Genomic DNA, 15,000 nt, shown 5'->3' with positions numbered 1-15,000 from the left:
TAGTAATAACGAATGGATTCCTTTTATCTCAAACTGACAGGTACGTTGTCTGATACCAGAGTAAAGCTCAAGCTATACATTTATTTTGAGTGCATTTCAGAAATAAAAATGCCACAACAATATTTTCTCAGAAAACGTTTTATAATAAACACTGGATATAAAGTTTCTGGAGAAGAGTAAACAAAACTGGGAGCTAAAAACCTTTCACAGCTTTTTGACTTGTTTGACATGCTTTTCTCCTTAGACTCAATTCTCCCCAGTATTACAAAAGAAAAGCAAAATCTTCTTTCCAAGAAAATTCACATTAGTGGTGGTGTCTTCCTCATTTCACTTTCCACACAGACACTAAACTTTTCTCTGAATAACTGAACTTGATTAACTTAATAAAATATATTATGTCTTCTTAAATTTCCCACACATGTTAAGAAAGAAGACAATACCGGCAGAGAAATGTATCTAATACATACTTTTTTGCAGCACCGGGCAGTACCTCTATTAACAGAATTTATCACAGATCTCTGAGTAAGAGAACCTAAAGCATATCATAACAAAAATGGACTAAAAGAAAGACCTTACAATCTACTGTCATTTGTTCTGTCATCTCTATAAAGTTAATGGGTTGGAAAAATAGTCTTTGGAACCAAAGTTGGTATTTAATTGAAAGGAAATGCTTTTTTTAATTGTAATTTCTTTCTTTCTTTTCTTTTTTTTTTTTTTTTACCCCCACCCCCCTATAGTTTCTCTTAGTTTCTAAAACATACTAGCATGAATGTGAAAAAGAACCATGGAGGGTAAAATGAGGGTTCATATTCATCTGTTTGTTAGTAATAAATATATATATATATAAAAATATTTGAGATGAATAAGTGTGTTCCTTTCCATGTGCTATAAAGGAAATGACACTGAAGGAAAAATATGTATATTTTCTTAAAAACTTACTCTTAATTTTGTCAGCGAGAACAACTTGGAGCAATAAAATGGTGACTGGGCTAGTTCTATGGCTGAAGTGACCATATTTAAGAAATAGTAGCAACAGTCCTCTTAAGAATCTTAATGATAAGGAATAACATAACATTTTGATAAGGATGAGTATATTCGAATGAAGAAATATGAAATTAGCTGTTAAAAATTAATGTCCCTATATTTTGTCTTTGTTTTAACAAATGCTATTTTCTTAGAGAGGAAAACTTGAGCAAAGTTACCTAACATTTGAAATGCCCTCTTTGCCTAGAACAGTGGAATCAGTTTTCATACCCAACAAAATGGTAGCTCACTACTGTTCCGGTATAACAGCAGTGCAAATTTTTATTTAAGGCCATTTACAAATGCCAAAGTAATATAGGAAGCAAATTTTCTTTTCATTGGTCAGAAATGGAAAAAAGTTGAAAAAAATCCCTGTGGAAGTCTTACTGTAATTCCGTTATAAAGTTATTATGGTGCCAAGTACTTGCGCCTTGTTGTTAAGGTGCTTTTACTCTATACCCTGTAGTCTACCATTTGTAAACACATCTTTTTGATGTTTCTGCCAACATCCTGGCAACAAAGCAGTGCAATTTCAAATGAGCTAATTAACTTAATTGTTGATGAAGCATGAAACAGTTCATTCACCCTGTTAGCTGCTCCATGACAACATAAGAGTCTCAGCCTGTGAAGTTACTCATCTCCATAAACCTATCTGTAGCTCTCTGTTTAGATCTCTTGTATAGCAGAATTGTGCATGGAAAATGCTTCATAGTAGATGGATATTCTCATTTGCAAAGGAACCTCTTAAAATTAAAAAAATATTTATCACTGTATGAAGAAATTAAGGGTACACCAAATTTTTATTTTAAGCTAGAGAAGCCATGTAATTTACCATACAAATACACAGCCATGCACATTGCCCTCTGATTCTGAGAGCAATAAGTAACAATGTAGATGAAATAGATTTATTTCTTAAAATTTTAGCCTCTTTTAACTTTCATGTCATCATTCTTACTGTTAAATATATGTATGTTAAACATCATTATTTAAAGTAAGGAAGAGCAAGCTTGCGATTAAAAAAAAATAAACCCATAAAATATGTCTGTTTGAAATTATATATATTCTATGATTCCTCATGTAATTTTACTTAAAATTTTTATTAAAAAGTTGGAAATTTGGGGCACCTGGGTGGCTCAGTTGTTAGGCGTCTGCCTTCAGCTCAGGTCATGGTCCTAGGGTCCTGGGATCGAGCCCCGAGTCAGGCTCCCTGCTCAGCGGGAGGCCTGCTTCTCCCTCCCCCACGCCCCCTGCTTGTGTTCCCTCTCTCGCTGTGTCTCTCTCTGTCAAATGAATGAATAAAATCTTAAAAAAAAAAACTTGGAAATTTAAGTGAAGCCTGTACTTGTCTCCTAATAATTAATGACACTATTACTGTAGGCTACTATTTTCCATTCATTCAAAAACCTCTGTTGAATGATTTGTAAAATATTTTGATGAAGATGTAAAGACAAGGTCACCTTCTTAGCCTGACTTCGGTCATGCACTTGTTGGAACACACAGAAAGCGCAGTGTGCCTGATGATGGACTTTGACTACCTCCTTTCAGCTTTGTCTTGTTTATTTACAACAATGTGCCTAACACTCCTACATAATCCACCCCCCTCCCTGAAAAAGGTAAGAAACCTACTTTAAAAACTGTCCAAAATCTTCACAAATGCTTTCACAGCCTGGCCATTTGCAAACTCCATGGCCGTACAGAGTGTGAGAAGCCCCAGTCTCCTCGTGTGACGAGCTGTAGCAAAAGAACACGGCGTCAGATTCATCTCAAAAAGCCATAATCGTTGCAGGCTGCTAGCGCCTGTCAGGTTACGATCAGTGACAAACAGGTCAAAACAGGTCAATTCAGCTCAGAGCAGTCAGAAAAATTTAATCGTTCTATTGAATAGTTCAACTGCCAAGGCTAGATGATGTTCCAATTAGAGGAGAAATAGAGCCAAAGATGACTGTTAATAAAGGATGAAAAACTAAGAGGACTGTATAATATCATATGCTAATCTTGCCATATGACCTTAATGTAACATTTACCTCTAAATAAAAAATATATGTTCATATGTGGTCAAGTGAAATAAACCTGTGTTTTTAAGGAGGTAATAGGACAGCCACCATAAGATTTTTGAAATGCTCTTTTTTAAAGATGATATGGACCTTTCGGATCATTTAAATTGCTTAATATTTATGTGTGGACCATATATTATATTTCCATTAGTTACAGCTGATTAAAAAAATTCTACTTTGGAACAGTATTCATTAGATATATCCTTCCATAATCATCAAAGACTTTTGATAAAGGAGTATTATGTCAGATAGAGGGATCCTAGAAAAATCAACCAACTTCTGCAATATATAATCATCAAATTAATCTCAATTAAAACAACAGCATGGAACCATTCAGAAGCATACCATTTTATAATAATGAAAATTAACAAGAAAAATTTTTCATGATACTCAAATGAAGATCAGAAACACCACCAAATTCCAGCATCCTATTTTAAACTGTACTGTAATCAAATATATGTTTCTCTAAAAAAAATTTGTTTAGGAGAAAGAATTTGTTGCCGCTAGGCAGATACTCATATTATACAACAGAATACTATCAATCCACTCCACTCAAATATGTAGTCTTTACAGCTAAATGCCACAGGAGCCTAAGTCACTCTGTTAAGAAATCCTGAACTTATGTTTCATCCCTTAAAAAGATATTTTTCATGTTGAGCAATGTTTTAGCTTATATATTTTATGTAAATTACTTTAAAGGAACCTGATTAGATGGCTTTATGCTTAAATGAATGGAAGTAAATGGACAAAAGTACATGGGTGCTCCTTTTACAAGGGCAATTTTTATACAACTAAAGTAAAACAGTAAGTTGAAAATCATCTAACATAATTCAATGTTGGTAACTGAAATCAAGTAATTTTTCCTTATGAATTTTGAGTCAAATTTATTCAGTTACCACCATAAGTTTATGTTTATATATTTATAAATTCCATCATGCTACACTAACAAAAAAGGCAAACCAGATATTCTATCTTCTGGTTTATTACACCTGTGTTTATATCCTTACATATATTGATTCTCTGATATCTACGGATGTGTTCTTAAACACATATTAAGCACATGTTTTAAAACATATGCTAAGGGGGGATATGGATGCACCTTTATTTATTCAAAAGGGGTTCTTAAGTTTAAAAATGGTAAAATATTCTCATTTCAGCAATCTGGTTCATCACAACATATTAGCCATAAAAATAATGTTGACACAATAATTCCACATGCACTTATTAAAAAATAACTTTCTTCAGGCAAATTCCCCACCAAATCCATCAAACTGCAAGTATGTGAACTGTTTTCTGTAATGAAAATAATATATAAGATAAATAATCTAAAGGTTTCTATTTAATTTGTCCTATACACTCTGCCCCTGTTAAGTACAATTCATAATTTTCAGTTTTATGCATGGTGGAAGTAAAAGTTCGTGACAGATAAATATAGAATAAATCTCATGAGATTTACCTGTCCCGCCTTGCACTTAGGACTGAAGACTGTCCATTCACTATGGAATGATGGGTTATTGGTGGTGATGCTTTGGAAGTGGTGGAGGAGGTAGTCGAGGAGGAATTGTTAGTAGTGAGGTCTAGCCCTCCATGTTTAATGCCATTGTCTTCCATACTGTGAACTCCAGTCACTTCTTTCCATAACTGCTGAATCTCAGCAGGACTTAAGCCGGCTATAAAACGAAAGAAAGCCCCACTAATAAAACAAGGTAAAGTTCATATAACAAGCTTAGTATTATTACCGGATTAATGCCAACAGCAAAAGTGATGTTACCAGCATAATTAATATACAATAATAAACCTTACACCATCAGCACCGTAGCCTTTCTCGTGAATAATCAGTTATTTGCTCAAGACTACCAATTTGGGAATGGTAGGGAGTGATCCTATTGGAAATAATATCAAGGATTAATGGAAAAACCCAGCAAGTTCTATTTGAAAATTAAACTTATTCAACTTTTAACAGCAGCTTTTACTTATTGCTAATATTAAGTTTTTATCAGTGAGGAACTGAAAAAGAAATAGAATTGGAAATGAGATATATCAAAAGAAATGAAAAAGAAAAAGAGGGGTGAGCAGGATAAACAAAAATGTCAGGAAAAAGACGTCAGGGAAAAACAGTAAACATTCAACTTAGATGGAAAATACATTTGACAATTAACTTTGACAAAGTTTTAGTTTGCTCTTTCTCAGACAGGCAAACAAAATAATTGAGTTTCACTTGGAGGTGCTAAATAAGCCAATATGATTACCTACATGGACCAATTAAGCAGATAATACAGAAACCTCATTTTATGACCGACAGAATAAATGAACTACTCATTTTTAAACAACACCCTGGTTCAGATTATACAAATTTATCAGATTTATGACGAAAGAAAACAGAAAATCAAGACAAAATGCTTTAGCTTTTAACTATAATTTTGAAATAAGGAATTGAGAGATTATTGTTTACAGTATTTGACTTATAAAATAGTACTTATATGTGCCAAGTACTATGCCTTCGTGTATTCTTTCTATGCCTTATGCTTCTTAATACTCACTAAATCCAATGGCGTCGATAACTATATTTTAACCAGTTCATGGATAAGGAAACAAAGTGAGAGAGGTTCAAAAATGTATCCCAGGTCACAAAGCTTCTGTGTGGTAGAGCTTTGATTTAAATCCAGGCAGTCTGATTTGAATGCCTTTGCTCTGAAAATATGATATTAAAAATACAAAAACTACTGAATCAAAGATATACAGGGGGAAATGCAGTTGTAATTAATGATTGCTATCCCTTATTCAGCATCTGCTATAGTCTGGTGCTTTACATTCAAAATCTCAATTAACCTCACCTGATGTTAGGAATCATTACAATTTACAGACGAGGGCATGGCATGGAGATTTAGAAAGATGAAAGATGTTACCAAATCACTACGCTCATAACTAGTGTACAGAATCCGAACCCAATGCACTGTGGCTCCACAGTCTAGGTGCTTTATTATTATGTTCATTTACAACGTCTACCATGAGAGTGGGAGTACTCGTCAAACTACGCCCACCCTGCTACCTCAGATGCTCTGAGTGATGCGGATCAGTCCAGAGGTGTGTGGGAGAGGAGCAGGACGGAACAGGCAGGGGAGACTAGGGGATGATAACAGAACATGATGGCGAGGAGAGTGAGCCCTCTCACCCCTACCCCTGCAAGTAGAAAAATCATCAATCCAGACATTGGGGTAAGTAGCCCAAAGTGACAGAAGAATTCTCACTGCTTCAAACATAACTTCTGGTCAAATTATTCATCACTGTGGTAACCTTAAATTGCTATGCCTATCACGATTTCTTACAGACAGTTTTCCTGAAAGCTATCATTTTGGTGATTCTGGCTCCTGAAGTTTTTAAAACAGCTAAGATTGAAGAAAAGGCAGGCTAATTCAGGTTTCCAGTTATTAAAAGCTATTTTTCCTGTATAAAAGAGAATGGCTTAATAAAGGAAGGTATTTCTCGGTTACATAGGAAATAATTTCTATATAAAGATCATTAATTGGGGCGCCTCAGTGGCTCAGTCGTTAAGCGTCTGCCTTCGGCTCAGGTCATGATCCCGGGGTCCTGGGATCGAGCCCCACATCGGGCTCCCTGCTCAGTGGAGAGCCTGCTTCTCTCTCTCCCACTCCCCCTGCTTGTGTTCCCTCTCTCGCGGTGTCTCTCTCTGTCAAATAAATAAAATCTTTTTTGTTTTTTTTTTTAAAGATCATTAATTATTGCTTTAGCTCTAGCTTTAACCTAGGATTCTGAAACTTTTCTGACTGTAACTTTTTGATTCCCTGTCTGTATGAGTTAAGCGTCCTCCCAGCAACGCTCCCCTAGCAAATCCTCTTTCCTGATTGCATCCACCCATCTTCTGCATGGGAGCTCTCACCATCTGACTCGGCCTCTCTCCCCCACCATCAGCTCTTGCCCAAACCATGGCTCTCCTTTCCTGCCTTCCTGCTTTCCCCTTGCCCTGCTACCATTTGCCACTCTTCAGATATCAGCCCAAATTTATCGCTTTAAATGTAAAGTAGGCCGTTGCGCTTTCCAGGGAAAGCCTCCGATGCCCTTCTAGAACACTTTGGGAAAAAAACACAACAAGAAAGAAGGGGAACAAAAAACAAAAAAAAACCCTACTGCGGCCTGTGAGGTGCTAGCGTTTATTGCCTGGGTCTTGCCTGCCTCTCTGACCTCATCTGTTGCTTGCTTTCTACATCTCGCTCTGTTATCCCTAGCTTTCTTCTGCATCTTAAATGCATCGAATGTTTGCTCCTTTGCTAGCTTTTGCTCTGACTCTCCCACAGCACAGGTGACTCTGTCGCAGATCTTCCCAATGTCTCCTCACTCCCTTCACCCTGAGGATTCAAGGGTCACTTCCTCTGAGAGGTGTCCGACCACCCTAGCAACCACTGCCCCCCCGCCCCGCCTTGCCTTCTAGCATTCTCTATCACCTCACCCTGCTTTGTCTTTAAATCATTCATCAGTCTCTGAAACTCTATTTTTTGTTTGTTTGTTTTACCTGTTATCATCAGTCTCCCTCTACTATAATGTAATCTTAAACTGGTAAGAGTAGGGATTTCTTACTTGACCCACCTATCCCCAGTGCTGAGAGCAGTGCCTGGTATGTGCTCAATAAACAGTAGTTGATTTAATTGATTATCACAGATTCACACCGTTCTTAAAGGCATTTGGATTTTCACAAGGAAGTTCTGTGGCTCTTGAAGGGCACAGTATTCATGAACACTGCCATCCCATAAGGCCAAAGTCTAAAGGATTATAAACGGTACTAGCTGATTTTGCTAAAATTTTATATCTTGGCTGAAGACTCTTAGATGTTTTTAGAGACTATATCAGTTAAAGATGTTATTAATAATTTAGTTTTTGAATTTTATCAATTTAGTTAACCTAAATATCCACTTACCTTTTAAAAGCAGACTTCTCTTACACTATTCATTTGTGTTGAAAATTAGTAGTATCAGCATGATATCACAATGATATGGCAACAAATACTAAGCACATAAACATTTGATGAATAAGCCACCTGTTCATGATCCAAATAAGGACCCTTAATTAACCAAAGAAAGAAATGGTTTTTAAAGATTATAGATAAGAGTGGCCCCTGGGTGGCTCAGTCGTTAAACGTCTGCCTTTGGCTCAGGTCATTTTCCCAGGGTCCTGGGATTGAGCCCCACATCGGGCTCCCTGCTCCGCGGGAAGCCTGCTTCTCCATTTCCCACTCCCCCTGCTTGTGTTCCCGCTCTCACTGTGTCTCTCTCTGTCAAATAAATAAATAAAATCTTAAAAAAAAAAAGGTTATAGATAAGGGGCAGAGAATAGATGATGTCCAAAAGAGATTCTCTAAAGTGTCTGCATATAAGACTCACTTGCAGACGTTTTAAAACTTCCGATGCCCTGACCATAGCCCAAACCAATGAGATCACAATTTCTGGAGGTAGGACACAGTATCCGTCTGCTTCTGAAGCTCTACACAGGATTCCGATATGCAGATAATTTGGGAGGAAAATCGTTAAAAGCAAACTATCACATTGCTTATAAAACAGTATTCCCATCTACAATTTGCTTAGCTCTTTTCTATGGATACAAAACTATGACTATGAAACAATGAACCAATCAGTTTTGCAGATTTTGAAAGTTCTGTGAGTTTTGAAGTTCTCTTGATTTGCAAGAATTAACTGATTTTTCAGGCAGTACTAGAACACGTTTATATGGCCTAAACCACGTTCTATGCAACAGTACTCTTCTAAACACTCCTAATCGAAGAGATCGAAGAGGTCTATGGTCCCTATCTTGGAGACTCATGACTAATGTTAACGTGTACATCAGTTCCAAGATGTCTAGGAACAACAACAAAAATACCAAAAAACTTGAGTCTCTTGTTTAACTCAGTGTTTTACAAAGCCATTTGAGGATAAAAAGAAAAACAACAAGAACAGACTCTTTTTACAATTACTAATTTATTTCAGTTTTAAATACTGGGTGTAGGCTTAGGATTAATTAAGTGATCTCCAGCCCCATCCCTTGAACTGCAGGCTGCCTATTTATAAACTTGAAGATTCCCCCCCCCCCCAAAATTAGCTTACTTCAAAACTAAGCTTCTGTTTATTCAGCTTCTCTGACCCCCAACTCAGTCTTCGTCTCTGTTTTATTAGAAACTTACCCAGCGCTTCTGAATACCAGTCACTCTTTTCCACACTTCGGAGCTAATCTAAGACCCCAGGCTGCTATTGTTATACCCATTTTTGAGATGAGGACACTGAGGAACAGAAAAGTTGAGTAACTAGCTCTAGAGCTAATGTGTGGCAGGGCTTCTCACATTTTTAGGTCATTGCTCACATAACCTCTTTCCAGGACTCCGTCCCTGGCCATCCCGTCTACAAGTTCAACCCCACCCATTTCCTGCGGTTTCTTTCTTTTGTCCTATCCTGACTTTTCAAGGTTTTTTTTTTTTTTCCTTAGCACTTACCACTCTATATGTTACTTAATTTATAACGTAAGTTTTTTGGTGGCAGGGATTTTTGTTCGTTTTCTTGACTGCTTTGTCCCCAGTGCCTGTAGGAGTGCCCACTGTGTGTGAAAGCTCAATGAATACTGAGTTGTTCAAGTGCCCGGAACACTAGGGTGCTGGCAAGCTGGGAATCAGTGGACTGATAGTCAACCTACAATCTTAAGTAAGGATGATTCAAGTTTCTTAGCCACTTATTTCAAGGATAAGTATAGACAATCCTAGTGCCAAAAAGTTGTATGATTATGCAATTTTAAAATTAAAATTCCATGATGACAAAAAATCAAGAAATGATAATGGGAGATGGCTTTGGGATGATGACTTGGGCTTGCTCTCGTTCAGCTGCCAGTACTACAAATAAGCATGACAGCTTTGTTTTTCTGGAAGTTGAGTGAATAAAAGGATGAATTCCTAATCAAATCACATGTAATACCACAGGTAAAGCAATTAAACAATAATTCCTTAATCCTGGATTCAGAGTTTGTGGAGTAACTACTGGGTGACAAGGCGCTGTGCTAAGAATTAATTAAAATTTGATAATTCACATCTAGATTATACATCCTTGGGGCACACAAGGTTTAAAAATTTCAATGGCTTTACTTATTTGTAAAAATTACATTAGCAGCTTTTTCTCACTCAAAAATGAAAGAGTCTTTCAATGTCCTTTCATTTTCTAGGTCTACTAATTAATTTTTAATATTAAATAAATAATTTTTATACATTATGATGTAAAGTCAGTCTACGATGATTTCTAAAATTAGCTTATCTTATTTAATAGTACTCTGCTTATGTTCTAGGGTTACTTATAATTAAAAGTAATAAAAGCAAATTTTGGTAGAAATAGTTGTATCATTCATATATTTTATGAAAATAATTTGATATTTAATAATCTGAATTATTGAACTATTATCAGGTAATTTTCACTTTTCATCTTAAATTGTACATTAAAAAACACTAGTATATGCACATGGCCAAAATAACTGAATTGTAGAGAAGGTTATACGCTGCAAAATTAAATTTCCCTACCCACCCTCACCTCTCTGCTTCCTTCTTCTCTCCAGAGGCTACCCTTCAGAGATCTATGTGTTCATTTATAATTTGCCAAACCTAACATATTATTGACTTATATTTGACTGGGGGCCTACTTTAACTGGCCGGTATAGTGCCCGTCTCTAAAATGTATGTTTAATGAGAGGTGCACCGAGTATATTTTGCCCAAATGCTGAGTTAGAAGGAGTAAAACAGCTATTTGGCTAAAATTGAGAGCAAAGGCAAATATCTCCACTAAAGAAGGAACTTTTGGGATACTGCAATACATCTGATATATAAAAAAATTCCTTCTATGATTTCACTATTAAAATTTTTATAGGCTACATTTTGTAAGTTTGATTATTTTATTAAAAAAACCCATCACTTTCTCAGTTTTCCCCATCATGAAACTTTAATACGGCAAAGTTAACATTCTGCTTTGGAGTCCTCCTTCAAGATACAAAGAAGTGACAAACAGAACTTTAAAAAGACTTATGGCTTAAATGGAGATAAATTCACTTTAATGTATGCATGCGAGTATACCAATTATGGGACAATTAGAATTATGATATAATTTAGTCTCCATCTATCTTATTTACATCTTCTCAAAAATTAACTCAACCCTCTTAATATTTCCCTATGTATTTAACGTTTTGTAAGTTAGTCTTCCTGTTTTCTTTCTTTCTTTTTTTTTTTTTTTTAGAGAGGGAGGGTGGGGTGGGCAGAGTAAGAGGGAGAGAGAGAATCTTAAGCAGGTTCCACACCTAGCTTGGAGCCCCACACGGGACCTGATTTCACGACCCTGAGATCATGATCTGAGCTGAAATCAAGAGTCGGTTGCTTAACTGACTGAGCCACCCAGGCTCGTAAGTCAGCTTTTTTTTTTTTTTAAGATTTTATTTATTTATTTGACAGAGAGAGACACAGTGAGAGAGGGAACACAAGCAGGGAGAGTGGGAGAGGGAGAAGCAGGCTTCCCGCTGAGCTGAGAGCCGGCACAGGGCTCAATTCCAGGACCCTGGGACCATGACCCAAGCCGAAGGCAGACGCCTAACGACTGAGCCACCCAGGTGCCCCGTAAGTTAGTTTTTATACATAAAATTAACAGCATTCATGGTTAACTTTGCAAAGTTTTATTACTGCAGTAATAAATGTACATGTAAACTTCAGCTCACTGATGGAGTTTTCACATGTAAAACCCCAAAGGAGAGTTTCCCTCCAAGTCACAAATTGGAGATTGGTATTTAAAAGGGAATACTAAGATGCCAACAATAATTCTGCACAACATGCATTGTTCGTATTGCTGACACTGTTACCCTGATTAGATACAACGGCAGTCTCTGCAAGCACATGACCACAGATTAGGCAAAAAATCAAGATGCAAGAAGTGATGCTGAAACAGGCATTTGGCTATTTAGATTTCCATAAGCAGAGAATGAGTCAAAGCTAAATAGCTGATTTTGGCCGAATACTCATCCTAAAGACAAACTTGAGCACATTCCTAACTCAGCATAAAGGACATTATTATATTTTATTTTAAAATATTTCAATTTATTTATTATTCAACAGTTCTCTCATTCCCAACTCATCGAGTTCTAGAAGGTGTTAGTCCAAACTAGTGCTGGCTAGATATCTTAGCATTCCCTGTTTGGTCTTTCAGACTGGTCACAGAAGCGTTACGTTTTAAATCAGTTTTATAAATTCAAAAACACGTAGAAAGTTGTAATGAAAGTTTTAACCACATATATTTTAGTTCCTGTAGTCATAGGAAGCCTGTGACTATACTGTGTATTGGAATACAGTGACTTCTATCTCATGTCAAAACATATCAAAAGTTTGAAGTGTATGCACAATAATTTCCTATTACCTATAGACAGTGGTACTGGATCACAATAATGTGTCACGAAGTAATTACTAGCTGACATATACACTGTACTATCCATGGAGTAAACAGCTTCATAATCAGTATTTTATTTGATATTGATTTACAAATCCATCCTTCTGTATTTGATTTCTGTATACCTACAGTCACTCCATATGTGCATTTAGAGATGGTAATTTCATTGCCTCTTTTACATTAAAATCCAATATTACAGTAATATTCATGATGACTTTAAATGCTTAATACTTAAAATAATTTACTTTAAAGGGTGGTACGATACATTACATCATTTTGCAATACAGAAAAAAATGTCTATAAATCTCCTACTCTTATCAAAAATTATTATAATTTTGTTACTTCTGTCTCATTCTCATACACTTATTTTATATATGGTTGAAAGAAGTTGGAACTTTAAAAAGTAGCCTGAGGAGGCTGTGTTAAATCATGGGGATAAATACTTCAAATATGGCATATTTTTAAAGGCACAGTGAGATCATCATGTATAAATCCTACTTGGTTTCATGGCTAATCAATCAACCAACCAAAAACTTGGTGCAAAGTGAACTGGGAAACTGATAATAAAAATGTTTAAAATATTTAAAATATTTTTATCTGAAATAACCAGTGGCTAGAGCAGAAATAATTCCAGGCTTACACTATCTAACAATTACTTTTTTACTTTCTTCCATTCCAACTTTGGGATTCCAGCACCACCCTATGAAATTATGTTCCTTTACTATAGCTGGTTTATCTGACGCATTCTGCCTGTGTTTGGCTGGTGAGTCAAATAGAAAAAAAGGAAAAAAATGATAATTCTATAAAAAAAGCTCAGAAATAAGAAAATTTTTATTTGAAAACTATTAAAATGGTTATATCATAATAAATTTCCTTATTTGGCAAGATATTTGTATGCTTGTCTTGGAAGAATATTCTACTTAAATTACATTTTGCTTCTGTGAACATCTGTTTTAAACTTTCTTGAAGTGTTTGTTTCAATGGTTTTACTCAAATAAAATCATGGTACCTCATGCTTCTTTCTACTGAGGAGATTCTTATATGGTTAGATCCTAAATATAGATTTTTATATAAATTTTATTGAAAAAAAACCAATGAGATAAATTTATTGCTTCTGTTTTAGTGTAGTCTCTACCAAAGAAATCAATGTTTATGTTGAATTAATTTATACACAGCTTTCTTTTCTTTAAACTTATTTCGTCATTTGTCCTCAAATTGTATTTATTTTTGCAGAGAACAATAGTTTATGAATAGAACATTCACGGGCCCGGTGACACCATGATTTATTCCAATTCTCTTTGGAATGGTGCAGAAAAGTGGGTTTATTGCCTTGTTTTTCTTTCACTATGTAAACTTTATCTTTCTTGATTGCCTAGGAGTGATTCAGTCAGGTGAATTAGAGGATCTGAAGTCAAGGGAAGTAGGGGATTCTGGGAAAAATATGCCACGAAGACAGTAATTTGATAAATAAAGAGAAAAATATTTACTACAAAAATTTAAATTTCATGTGCCCTAAACAAAATTGTGTGCATTTTAAAGACTGTCTTTTATTTGCCTAATTTTATTTTTTCTATTTAATTGTTCTTGATTTTTTTTTTTTAAGATTTATTTATTTGAGAGAGAGAGAGCCCGAGGGGGCAGAGGGGCAGAAGGAGAGAATCTCAAGCAGATTCTACACCCAGCTCTGAGCCGGACGTGGGGCTCGATCTCACAACCCTGAGATCATAACCTGAGACAAAATCATGAGTCTGAGTCGGACGTTTAACCGACAGAGCCACCCAGGCGCCCCTTGATTTTCTTCAGTATGTCCTACTGAGTCAGAAAAATGAACAAAAAATACTACTACAATGTGAATCCCTTTGTAACAAATATAATTAAAGTCCATTTGGATTAATGTTCACTCCAACAAAATCCAAATGCAAATCAGAAATGTGCTTTTATGAAGTTTAATGATAAATTTGACTATAACCTGTACTAAGAATTTTAGCACCCAGGGAGTCATTTTGTTTACCATTATCTTTTTTTAAACTAAGAATGCTTTCCATTTCCCCAAAGTTGAGTCAAATGATGAATATATACAATTGTATAATTTATAGTGTATTATTGTACCATATTATTGTATTATCAAATTCCATCCAAAGTTTTCTTATCAGAAAAGCAAATAAGAATACAGTTGGCAGCTTTGTGAAGCTATAACTTTTACAATATATGCACAGGCAATTTTATTTTAGAGAAAATAAGATCAATCTGGTCCCATGACATATGATGGGGTCCTATAAAGCATAACTTGGACTAGAATATGCTTTGTAGAAATACAGACTCTTTCATATATGTGAGAGTTTCAGTGTGAAGATTAGGAACCTCTATCTTTTTTTTTTTTTAATCAGTTCTCCACCAAAACTCCTTTCAGCTCACTTTTGTTAAATGGAGTGTTGTTAGCCTTCCCACTCATCTAATTCTCTGCA

At 35.6% G+C, this 15,000-nt stretch overlaps 1 protein-coding gene across 1 annotated transcript in view; it reads right to left on the bottom strand.

Moving 5' to 3' along the window:
- FOXP2 (forkhead box P2) overlaps positions 1 to 15,000 on the bottom strand; it is a 553,196-nt gene that overhangs the window by 47,447 nt on the left and 490,749 nt on the right. The window contains exons 11-12 of the mRNA XM_027574472.2: positions 4,534 to 4,747; positions 2,650 to 2,754 (exon numbers count right to left, since the gene is read on the bottom strand). Coding sequence (XP_027430273.1) covers positions 2,650 to 2,754; positions 4,534 to 4,747 — 319 coding nt within the window. The remainder of the gene's footprint in view (positions 1 to 2,649; positions 2,755 to 4,533; positions 4,748 to 15,000) is intronic.

Source organism: Zalophus californianus, chromosome 12 (genome assembly GCF_009762305.2).
Source record: "Zalophus californianus isolate mZalCal1 chromosome 12, mZalCal1.pri.v2, whole genome shotgun sequence".
In the NCBI taxonomy this organism is placed as follows: Eukaryota; Metazoa; Chordata; class Mammalia; order Carnivora; family Otariidae; genus Zalophus; species Zalophus californianus.
The sequence above is the reverse complement of the archived record's forward strand: the minus strand, read 5'-3'. Positions and strand labels throughout refer to the sequence as shown.